This window comes from Adiantum capillus-veneris, chromosome 8 (genome assembly GCF_014529385.1).
Source record: "Adiantum capillus-veneris isolate H3 chromosome 8, ASM1452938v2, whole genome shotgun sequence".
Taxonomy (NCBI): Eukaryota; Viridiplantae; Streptophyta; class Polypodiopsida; order Polypodiales; family Pteridaceae; genus Adiantum; species Adiantum capillus-veneris.
The window spans coordinates 62,179,514-62,192,301 of NC_140938.1; the positions used below are offsets into that span (position 1 = coordinate 62,179,514).

The following is a 12,788-nucleotide window of genomic DNA, read 5'->3' on the forward strand; positions in this document are numbered from 1 at the left end:
GCTTAGACTCTAAAAATTGCAATGGCCGTGTGCATACGCAAAGAGACTCTTCCCATGTGTTTTAATGACCCATCCAACAAGATGAGTGGGAACTAAGCAAGGATAGGCTCATGCATGTATGGTTGAGGACGATCCCCTCTATTAGAGAAGTAATTTTTTTTGTACTTTTTGGAGAGAGAGAGAGAGAGAGAGAGAGAGAGAGAGAGAGAGAGAGAGAGAGAGAGAATGCTTAAGGTCCATTTTGCAAAGCACCCTTCAATTTAGCATAATATCCACTCACAAAATTAAAGAAACCTTCTTTTGCTTCTATTATTGTCAGGTTTTAAGGGCTTGCAATATATGAGCAATATATACACCAACAAACACATGCCCCCTATAGAACTAATCTACATTTGCATTGTTGTAATTAGATGTTTGGTGTCCCATGTTACCACACCTAGGAAGTAGGGAATATAGACACCACCTACATGGTGAGGCCAATCGCATTAAAGCCAATTGAACCCTTGGGAGCTTGAAGCTCTATTATTACAATGGCAACAACTATGAGTCCTCATGTTTTCTCAATGACATGCTGACATAGTTCATTTGTATCTCCAAGATTCGTATCACAATGAGCCCAAGGTAGACCAAGGGGATAATGACCTCTTTTACTTCATATCCATTGTATAGTATCTAATTGGGAGGCAAAGATGGGAGCAAACAAGATAGAGCCATATATAGAGGTATTGGGGCCGATTGCATTCCCAATGTGAAGCCATGTCAAAGTCAGCTCCACTCTTGGGCCTTGATAACAATGCGATTACATTGGAACCAACTCGAGTATTGGGCATGCAAAGCTCTACCATTATGCTAGCAATTATAGGTTCTCATGTTTTAACACATTGCTCACTTATCCATTTTGTACTACTAGACTTGGTAGCCATTTTTCCAACACTAGGTAGATCAAATCCTCTTGAGTGACTACTCTAGACTTGGTGATGATGCACTATGAGCATGCAGAACAAAGCATTGATATTTTTGCGCCTTCAAGGGGAGATAGCATTCAAAAGTAAAGGCCATTCTTTTTCTAGCCACAGAAGCCTGCGGATCACATACTAGTTTATCTTGAGGAAGTTCTCATAGCTTGGGATAAACCCCCCTACTTGGAACAAGGCCTATTGAGGCTTTTTTTTTTGCAAATTAACCATAGCGTTTAACATCTTGTATTGATAGACAACGAGTCTTCTTATGAAAAGCTACAAATGTTTTTATCTTTGGAGATATTTAATCTCACAACCAGAGGTATTTTGGGAATTTTGGAAAATTTGAAGGGCATTTTGAGAATTCATGACAAAAATTGGGGGTATTTGGTATTTTGGGAATTTTTGAAATTTGAGGGGTATTTTGGGAATGTCCACATGTTAGAGGGGTATTTGGGTAATTTTTCCTATTTAATCTCACAACCAGGGGTATTTCGGAAAATTTGAAGTGCATTTTTGGAATTTATGATAAAATATTTGGGGTATATTGGGAATTTTAAAACAAATTAGAGGTAATTTGCCCCTTAATCTTTCCACTTTTTGGGTAGGATTGGATATGGGCGCGTGAGTGTAGTCTGTATGCCTGCATGAGGAGCTATGGAGTTGGCCCAGCAGGTAAGCCAGCAGGAATTTCTACGGCAGCCCCATTATACCCCTCTCTTCTCCACTGTATTAAGACCCAGCAGGGACGCCCACAAAGCTCTCCTCCTCAGGAAGGTGGCTTGCAGAGCTTTCGTGCAGCATCAACAGAGCCAGGAAGACCTCCTTTTCCATCGCCCATCTCAGGTCAAGTCGTCTTCCATGCCCTTAACCTCTGTCTTGTCCAAGAAAGCTCAGGGCTTACAGTCCATTCTTCTTGAAGATGCATGCTGGAGTCCTCGTCTTGTTTCTGCCCTCTCGCTGTTTGCCCCCCAGCTCCATTCCCGCCTACTATGCGACGTTCTACGCATGGCCCCTAATGCAGAGCTTGCGATGCGCTTGTTCCAATGGGCGGATTCTCTACCCCACTTTGCCCATGACCTCACTACATATCACTGCCTCATCGAGATCTTGGGAGATGCAAAAGAATTTGATGTTATCTGGGGTGTCATGGACAGCATGAAGAATCTGGGGTTCGCGGTCACGGATACCCCTTTCAATGTTCTTATCCGGTGCTATGGCTCTGCGGGCATGTACGACAAAGCAATTGCGACTTTTCACTCTATGAAAGAACACAATTGCCAGCCTACGTCTCAGACGTACAAAGAGTATGTCTCCATGCTTGTGTCCGCCAACAGATTAAATGATGCCATGTCAGCTTTCCAAGACATGCTCACTAGCGGGTGCTATCCGGACAGTGTAAGCTATTCAGTCCTTATTATCGCACTCTGCAAGGATCGTGATCTAGCAAGGTCAAGAGCACTACTTGAAGATATGAACAGGCGTGAATGCGCCCCAAACAGGTACATCTATCATGCTTTGATTGATGCATCCCTTAAAGCAACTGATGAGGCAACTGCTCTCGAGCTGCTGGAAGAGATGCTTCATGCGGGGTGTACCCCGAATGTGATAACATACAGGTTGTTGATTTTCGGATTTGTGAAAATGAAAAAGCCAGAAATCGGGGTGTCTCTTTTATACATCATGATTGAGGCAGGGTGTGACCCTGGGGCAAAAATATACAACACTCTGATTCATGGACTTCTTCGCAAGGGTAAAGCAACAACTGCTATTTCGTTGTACCAGACAATGAAGGAGAAAGGAAGCGCACCGGACCTTGTAACTCACAACATTCTGACCAGCTGGTTATGTAGGGAAGGAAAGCTAGACGAGGCTCTAGCATTCTTGGGTGTAATCTCCAAGGAGGGACCAGGCCTTGACATTAGAGCTTATAATGGGCTGGTGGATGGCATCTTCAAGGCTGGTAGGGGTGATAGAGCTATTGCTATATTCGAAGCAATGAAGGAACAGGGCTGTGAGCCGGATGAGATCACATACAGCACTCTCATCAATGGCTTGATCAAGGATGGCTTGATAGATGATGCTGTCAAAGTTTTGGATGAAATGATCGACAGTGGTATAGACCCCCATACCACAATGCAGAATAAGCTCATGGACAGTTTGTTCAAGCTGGGCAAAGCTGAGATGGGTATTCAAGTATTTCAAAGAATGAATGAAATGGGATGTGCTGTCAATGTTGTGACATACAATACCCTCATCAATGGGCTTTGTAAGATGGGCAAAACGGATGAAGCTTTAGAGGTACTGGAAGAGATGGTTAAGAAAGGGCGTATTCCGAATACCATCACCTATACAACTCTTGTGGGTGGGCTTTTTAGGGCAGGCCGTGTAGAGGCGGCCCTTTCGACCATCAGGAAGATTTTTGGAAAGGGTACTAGCCCCAGTGTGGTAACATATGCCACAGTGATGAGTTGGCTATGTAAGATGGGCAGAGTACAAGAAGCCTTAGACCTTTTGGATGAGATGCTAGCTAAGAATGTCAAGCCAAACAATCACGTTTACAGCACCTTGATTGATGGCCTTAGTAACAAGGGAATGGTGGAGCAAGCGCAGGCAGTTTTTGAAGAAATGCTGAGAGCCGGGTGCATACCAAATGTTGTAACCTATAATGCCTTCCTCAAGGGTCTTTGTAAGGCAGGATTCATGGATAAGGCTGATGAACTCATGGAGGAGATGAATAGGCAGAAGTGTGAACCTGATGTAATAACTTACATGAACTTGATGGAGGGTTATTTCACTGTTGAAAGGACCGAGGATGCTTTTGCAATTTTTCATGAAATGAAAGAGAGAGGGGTTCGGCCAAATTTGGTGACGTATACCACACTCATTGGGGGTCTGTGTAAGCAGGGTAAAACTGAAGAGGCTTGGAAGTTCTTGGAGGACCTTGTTGCGAGTGGATGTGACCTCAGGATTGTGAAAATTCTTAGAAGACAGATTAAGGACTCTGTGCAAGCCTCTTCTGTGGCCGCATAATGACAGGCAAGATATGAAGAGTGAAGCTGTCAAGAAGCAAGGCATTGTACCAGGTGAACATAAGATTCTTTTGCAAGCTTGTGAGATAACTTGCTGCGATAAGCAAAACAGCACTGTGTAGGCATAAGTTGAGCTTGCTTGAAAATTTAAATGTAAAATGTAATTGAGGAAGAAGGCACAGTCAATTGTACACATTTGTAATATCTTGTACACATGTTTGTTTCGTTTGTATTATTTGGTGTGGCATGGAGGGGAGCATCTCATCTTTCTGCATCTGATCCAGTTTGCACGGAACTGTGCTTTAGTTCAAGCCCATCTCTGCACTTTTGTGTCGTGTGGGCTATATGATGCTTACCCTCAACTCTGCCGAAGTAAAGAATTGAGCTGTTTCATGATGCTTCAAAGAGGAATGAACACATCCTAATTGCCCAATATTCAGTAAACAAATCTTGTTAGGCAACTGTATGTGCAATGGAGCTGGGTAGTTAAGGATGAAAGCAAGGTGGGAAGCTTTAGGTGAGATTTATTCTTGTGAGGGTATTGAATTTGACATACCATAACCCGTGAGGCTGCTTGAAATGATCTATTTCTCTGACACTTTTATCTGTTGAAAGATGAGCAGATGTCAATTTATTATTCTTGACGCTTTCAGATTAGGCTCACTGTAAAGCTTGGTGATTACTCTTTCCCTATGGCTTCATTTCTATCTGCGCCTTGTGGGTCAAAGTATTATTGGAGCTGGAGTTGGAAAGCCCAATTACCAATAGCTTAGTTGCTATAATGTATCATGTGGGCAATAGCCTTAATTGCCGCTAGATAATGCATTTCACTGAGGCTGCTTTGGGATGGCATTTGTGTGTCTGTGTGCACTGTTTTATAGTCTTAAAGGGCAGATGGGCGAGGGAGGATTCAAACCACCAACTTACTGCATTTGCTGTATGAATTCAAAGTCTTCGCCAGCCAAAAGGGCAGATGCTTAGTGGTGGCTCTGAATTTTTAACAGCAAAATCGCAAGAGAGTTCCGATGATGGCTAGTTAAGATATAAAACTTTTTCCAGTGGAGTAGAATCAAGATTCTGATGTATTTAAGGCAGTAGGTTAATGGATGCCATTGAGTGGCTATCATGCAGCTCACCTATTACCTCCATGTGGAAACTCAGTGTGCCAGTTAAATGGAGTATGGTCTAATCATGAACTAAGTCTACACAAGTCTGCATCTACTCTTGAGTATTAGGGTGGAAGCATGTTAATGTGACACACTTTTGTTGTTATTTAGCATATTCAGCTTAGCTCAGTTTGCAAAAAACCGGGCATTTGATAAAATTTTTACAAATAATATCAAAACTTGTTGGAGTTGGCACATTTGGGTTCCTTGTTTGAAGAGCTTTCTATCGATACATAAAATTTGACGCAGAACTTGAAGATTTGGCCCATGTTATCGTGCAATTGTATAGACTTCAAAAGTGTGCTAATTAGCATTGATTTGGACTACTTTTTTGTGTGCATGCTAACATGCTTTCGCCCCTTAATGATGTAAGGAGATGATTGAGGGACTTAGTGACACATGAATCACATCTCCATATGGTTTATGGAGTGTTGTCTATCTTCATTCTTATTAAACATATGAGCCTCAAGAAAACAATGACAAGGCTTGTCAACCTAACCAAGTAAATGTGCTTATTGAAGCTCATAGTAAAGAGTCAACCTGACCCTTTGTTCATGCAGAAGATTGAAAGTGTAAGTGCAATGAAGGAGAGTGTTGATTAGATATTTGTGGCTGCACGAAAGAATGCTTGAAAAGAGCTGAAATCATGAATGCTTTAAAGTGTAGAGGTACATGGTGAGTTGGTAACAACCAAAAAGATTGGAGGGCAGACATTCTAATGTTTATAGACACACTTAAAAAGAGGGCTTTTTTGGCACAGTAGAATGCTCAAGGGAGACAATATTATTTGTAAGAGGATCTCATTGTCTCCTAGACAGTACATAAGAAAGAGATATGCCATGTATTCATAAGAAAAAAAAAAGGGAAAGATATGTTGTATGCGGCGATGGTGGAGTGATCATTCCCAATCAATGCCCCAAAGCATGGTATATGGTCTATGAGGCTTATATAATAGAGCCGGCACATGCTACTTTGAGGACAACACTAAGGGGCTCAAATAGTGCAACAATATAAAGCCACATCAATGTGTTGCCATAGGTTGCTTTGTGTTCTTGGTTGTAGATGGAATGGAATGTATTGATATGACAAGGAGGCATGAAGGAAGAAGGATCTCATGGTGTGGCTTTGCCATGTAGTACATGCTGTGCAATGCTACATACATATGGATTAGACTGCATATTGGTAGACCTTAGGATACATACATAGCATATGTTATTTTTTCCCAACGTGACTTCAAAGATATGTGTTTATAGAGGCGACTTGAAAGGTATACACAGGGCCGGTTCAATGAGCTCACTTGGCAAGGATGTCACATACTTCAATTAGCATGGTGTCTTGCTCCTCAAGAGTCTTTTGAGACACGACCAGGACTCTAAGTGAGGTGGCACTTTGTACATGTACAAAAAGGCAAGATGCTTCTTCTTTGCAAGCTTCAAATAAAGACAATCAAGATGTAAAGAATCTCCATTCTTCTTTGCCACACTAAGTTAGCACAGCTTATTCAAACTAAGTTGCAATTGATGTGGAACCAAGGCTTGCATGTAGAACATAGTTAATCAAGTGATTGTCAAGTCATTATTGATAGTGTCATTATCTTGGCCTACATTTTTTAGTGTTTTGGAAACCTAATAAAGTTAGTAATTATATCACTTACACCATGAATGCATCCCTGATATATCCCCCTCAAATCCTCAAAAATTGGTATAGTAATCGCTAGAGGTTAGTATTTCCTAATCTCCTCTAATCCTTGGGCATCCCTATGCTAGACTTATGGAGCATCTCATTGCCAAAATGGATGTTAATCATTCTCTCCTAATAAGTCATTTTCTAGAGTGAGTACTCCGCATGCTGGCAATTGTCGAGCCTATGGACTAAAGGGCACGGGGACTTTAATGAAGACCCATGATCAAATCCATGAAGGAAAAGTATTGGAACAAAAGAAGAGAGGCGCGCTACTGTCCGATTTGGAATAAGTAAACACAGACAAATTTTGTAAACTCCAACATCAAGAGAGTAAACTCAAGCAAGCATAAGTAAACAAAACTCACATGCATTTCACTAAAAAGCATGTGTACATCCGATCAAGGCATTGGGCTGTCATAGTACCTGTCTGGGTTCAAATCTAGGGGCGACCTACCACATGGAATTTTTGGATGCCATTGGGTCTCCTTGAGATTTTTGCGTTGAGTTCTCCCCCATTGATCCCATGATTAATGGAAGCGTTGAGAGCGGAAGTGAGTAGTGAAGACGAGAGGAGGATGCCCTTTTGCTCAGCTCCACACCGCATTGTGAGTGCTCTCTCTCTCTCTCTCTCAACCCATTTGTGGCACCTCTGAGGGGCAAGAGAGCATATGTCTCTGCTTGGTGTGCAACCCCCAACATCTCTCTCTCTCTCTCTCTCTCTCTCTCTCTCTCTCTCTCTCTCTCTCTCTCTCTCTCTCTCTCTCTCTCTCTCGCTTCATTTAGGGTTTTTGCAACAAGGGGGGGTAGTGACTAGGGTTTCTGCAGCAAGAGGGGGCAGTGTTTAGGATTTTTGCAGCCAGCGGGGACAATGATTAGGGTTTTTGCAGGCTACGTTTAGGTCAGTCGATTGGGGCTGCATTTAGAGTTTCAACAGGCTGCATTACAATTTCTACAGCAAGAGGGGACAACGTTTAGTTTTCTGTAGGCTGTGATTAGGGATGCATTTACAGTTTCAACAGGCTACGTTAGGGTTTTTGCAGCAAGAGGGGGTAGCGTTTAGGGTTTTTGCAGGCTAGATTCTGATTAGGGCTGCATTTAGGGTTTCAATAGGCTGTAGCAAGAGGGGGCAATGTTCAACGCTCTCTCTCTCTCTCTCTCTCTCTCTCTCTCTCTCTCTCTCTCTCATGAGCATATCACATTGACCCCCCCCCCCCCCCCCCCCCCCCCCCCCCCCCCCCCCCCCCCCCAAGTGCCGACATGCCGAAGAACACCTCAAAGAAAGAGACGGCCAAGCCGCCAGAGATGAACAAGCCGAATGATAAGATGCCGTCCTACATCGCGGATACCCTCGATGGCTTCACTCATCGGCCATACAAGCTTGAGAAAGAGGTCGAAGGCTTGACCAAGGAGAAGGAAGCATGGAAGAAAAAGAAGGAGAAGTGGGAGGAGAAGAGAGAGAAGGAAAAAGAAGAATGGAAGAAAGAAAAGGAAGAGCTTAAGGAGCAAATCAACCTCCTCTGTGCTTCTATCGCATCCCTCACCTCGAATGAAGGAGAGATCAAAGAGGAAGCCAAGGAAGCCCTCAAAGAAGAGATCACCAAAGCTCTCACGACAAGCATTGACGAAAAATTGGAGGCTACCAAGGAAGGATGGGTTGAAGTAATCAAGAAGAACATAAAAAAGGAGCCGAAAGCGAAAGCCCAAATAGATGAAGTGCTCATCATACACACAACCATTAAGGAAGACAAGATGCGACAAGCCTGCTGCCTCAATGTACAAGTGACTGGTATCAAAGAAGAGGAGGGATCCACTCCCAAGAGTGATGGGAAAGCCCTATGCATGAAGCTCGGTCTACAAAGAAGACGAGGAGCCACCCTTCTTCAAAGCTTGGAGAGCCAGCAAAGATCCACAAAGAAGAGCCCTCATCCTCCAATTCACCTTCGAGGAGTCTTGAACATCCTTCATCCAAAAGAGGGTTATCCTCAGAGTGCTCGAGGGCCCCCTATCTACCTTGACGACGACCTCACCAAGATGCAATAGGACCACTGCCGAGCATGCATGCCTAGAGTCAAGAAAGCTCGTAAAGAAGGGAAGAAGATGATATACTAAGATGGTAGGGTCATCATTGATGGCATGACCCTCGTATAGGGACTTGCCACCTATGGGACACATGAGGAGATCCACCTCGCGGTTCGAAACTGCAACGGGGATCTATGGACACACCCAGAGAGACTTGAGGAGGTGATGAGAGGATGGGACCTCATTCTTATGACAAAGACACATGAGAGTCCATAGTGGAGTCTACCAAAGATTCATGGCTTTTAGTAGGAGTTCTCACATCAAGGGGCTATACTCTTCAAGGGACTCCAAAGCAGGATATAGATTGTAGCACGTGACCCACAAGCCCGTTACCTCTGGATCCATTTTGAGCTATCAGAGGATAGGACTATTTACATCGCCCTCTGCAAGAAAAGTGTGGTAAAAGAAAAGTTGTCGTCAAACAACCGTTCAAAAAGTGTACTTCTAAGTGGATTCTTTTGATAGAGCCATAACAACCATGATGATTGAGGTAATGTCTCTTTTCAATTACATTTTGTGGGGGTTGTCTTGGCGGAGTGTGCGTGTGAGGGATGCATGCAAGGGAGAGGAGAAGAGAATTGGGGAAGGGGATGAAGCACAGACAGGGAGTTGGGTTAGTGGAGAGGAAATTGAGAGAGGGTCAACTCTCTCACTTTCTCTCCCTATATTGATTAGGGGAAAGTAAGAGTAAGGGTGGTTTCCCACGGCCACCTGGCCTACATCCCAACAACCTCCCACTTAAAGGTCATGGTGGTCAATAGTGGCATCAGTATAGTTAGTCTATACAAAGTTGATGAAGCATCTCCTAGGCTTCATCCTACACCCATAAGTTCTATGCAAAGTGATATGCTCTTCGTGAGAGCATCTGCGGGGTTGTTGTCAGTGTGAACCTTGACAAGTTCGATGTGCTTGCTAGCCAATGCATCTCGTATGACATGGTATCTGACCTCTATGTGTTTGACCTTGAGTGAAACATCGGATTCTTTGCCAAAGCAATGTCTCTCTGACTATCACAATGTAGTACTGGAACCTTGTGAATGCCCAAATTTCCCACTACTAGACGAGCTAACCATATGGTTTCCTTGCTTGCGTTAGGCACAACAACATATTCTGCCTCAGTGGTAGCTGAAGACGTGCAGTCTTGGAGACACGATCTCCAAGAGATAGCTACTCCAACAAACACGAACACATAGCCAGATGTGGATCTTCTATGATTTACCCAACCCGCATAATCCGCATCCGTGTAACCTACAATAGATGCATCGCTATTTTTGAAGCGTAAACACATGCTAGTTGTACCCTTTAAGTATCTGAGGATTTTCTCCACTACTTCCCAATGCTTGTTGTCACAGTTTTCCATGTACCTAATAACCACTCCAACTTCTGAAGAATATGACACTTTCACCATTTCCTCTTTCTCAGCAACCGTCTCGGGAGAATATTCATTGCTAAGTTTGGAGTATGTTTGCATTGGGGTACTTTGTAACTTCCCCCCCTGCATACTAAAAGGTTGCAAGACTTTGTGGATGTACTTTTCTTGAGATGATTCAAGAATTCACGTTGCCTGTCTCTCTTGATGTGCATACTAAGAAAGTGATTGGCATTTCCCAAATCTTTGATGGAAAGCTGAGTGCTTAGCATCTTTTTCGACTGATTGATCTCATCAATTGATTTGCTTGCAATAAGCATATCATCTACATACAAGATCAAGATGATTAAAGAACCATCGTTCAATCTCTTTGTGTATAAGCAGTGATCCTCTTGACTTCTTATGTAACCCTGAGACTGCATGAATTTGTCAAATTTTTGATACCACTGCCTTGAACCTTGCTTGAGGCCATAGAGTGCCTTTTTAAGCCTACAAACCAATTTTGCCCTCGTTGGCTTTTGGGTTTCACGTATGAAACCCTCTGGTTGTTTCATGTAGACATCTTCATATAGATCCCTATGAAGAAATGTTGTGTTCACATCCATTTGGACAAGTTCCATGTCCTGGATAGCAACCAAGCCAAGCACAGTGCAAAGTGTAGTCATCTTGACTACTGGAAAGAAAATCTCATCAAAATCCACACCTTTTTTGTTACCATGTATATGTGGTAGTGATGTGTGTGAACACACTAGGACCGCCGGGGCATTTTTTCCCTCTTTAGGAGGTTTTTTCCCCCGAGCATTGTATATACGCCCATCACTCTAGGGTTATTTATCTTTCCATTGCACACTAAGTAACATACTCTCTATTGTGTGCCTTGAGCTTCCTTCGTCTTCTCCAAGCTGTGTGCATTTCTCTGCAACCCTAATTCCAACAATTGATATCAGAGCAGGTTACATCATCCCGGGGCTAGTCGCCAGCTGCTCCAGCACATGCCTGCTCACTTTCTTCGATTACAGTGAGGTTTGGAGAGCGTTCACAGGTCGACAAATATTTTGGTATATCTTGTAGAGCTTAGTCTGCTCAGATTTTTGATTTGGGCTCATTTCGGCCTCCGTTTCCACTACAGGCAGCCTGAACATGCAATTTTGTCATTTTGTGCAAAATTTCTGTCAGTGCCAATTTTTGCATAACTGGTGCCTTACAGTCTTCTATGTTTTGTGCTATATAGCACGTGTTGTTCTCGCTCCATTTCTCCTATTTTCAGGCAGTTTTACATCAGGTGCAACATTTACCATGGCTGACAACAACACAGATGTCTTCAAGATGTTTGCTGCTGAGGACAGGTTGGATGGGGACAATTACCCTATGTGGGCTTATATAATGCAACATGTTCTTGTGTCAAAGGGCGTCTGGAATATTGTGCAGGGCATTGAAGTACGTCCTGGTTCTGCAGGGCATTGATGTACGTCTTGGTTCTGAGGATGTAGGCAATGTTGAGGATGTTGCAGGTCTTGCTGCTATTAGAGTTGTTTTGCCTAAGGTAGAACAAGCTGGTTGGGATCTAAAGGATGCACAGGCTCATACATTGATTGCGTTGTCTGTGAAGCGCACCATTGTTCCTCACATCCGTTCAGCAAAATCTGCAAAACAGGCTTGGGATATTTTGGCTGGTCTTTATGCAAGTCGCAATGTGGCTAAAATTGCTTTGCTGCATAAAGAGCTGGAGTCGAAGATTATGCATGAGGAAGATGATATGGACACTTTACTTGTTAGTGTCAAGGATATCAATGAGCAACTTATTTCTGCAGGTGAAGTCATTTCAGACAGTTCCCTTGTGCAGACTGTTCTTGATGCCTTACCAGATTCTTACCAGACTTTTGCTAGTACTTGGAGACTTCTGACCCAAGGAAATCCTGAAGTTGTCAAGTTTGATGCATTTTGCACATTGCTGTTGCAAGAGTCACTTTCCAAAAAAAACAGGACTAGACAACGTGCAATTGAACAGGCTTTTATTGCTTCTCAAAGAAAGGGTGGTAACAGCAATGCATCCAATTCTTATGGTTCTGTTGCAAGTGGAAAAACATCTGTTCCCAATGCTTCTGCTGTCAGCACATTGTCGGGCAATTCTGGTGACAAGGGCAAAAAGAAGATGCGTTGCCATTATTGTAAAGCTAATGATTACTCGATCAAGTCGTGTCCTAAGTTGAAGGCCAAAGAGGCTAAGAAGAAAGAGGGTGGTTCCATTGTAAATGCTGGTTCCACTACAAATGCAGCCATTGTTGAGTCTTCTGTGAAAGGAGATTGTGTTGCTGATGTTGATGCAGAATGGGCTTTTAGTGCAAAGTGCACTTACAATCCTGTTATTCATGATGCATGCATGTCAGTTGTTTGCTGCAAATTCACATGTATGGTATTTTGACAGTGGTGCTACAAAGCACATTACCTCACATCGTGAATTGTTCACCTCTTTCGAGTCTGTCCCTCATGGGAATTTAGT

General features: G+C 43.2%; 1 protein-coding gene across 1 annotated transcript; it reads left to right on the plus strand.

Moving 5' to 3' along the window:
• Positions 1-1,560: 1,560 nt before the first annotated feature.
• On the plus strand, positions 1,561-4,226 carry LOC147452235 (uncharacterized). Its single transcript, XM_086518006.1, has one exon. It carries the CDS (start codon positions 1,617-1,619, stop codon positions 3,990-3,992), a length of 2,376 nt encoding a protein of 791 aa, XP_086374132.1. The 5' UTR covers positions 1,561-1,616; the 3' UTR covers positions 3,993-4,226.
• The last annotated feature ends 8,562 nt before the right edge of the window (positions 4,227-12,788 follow it).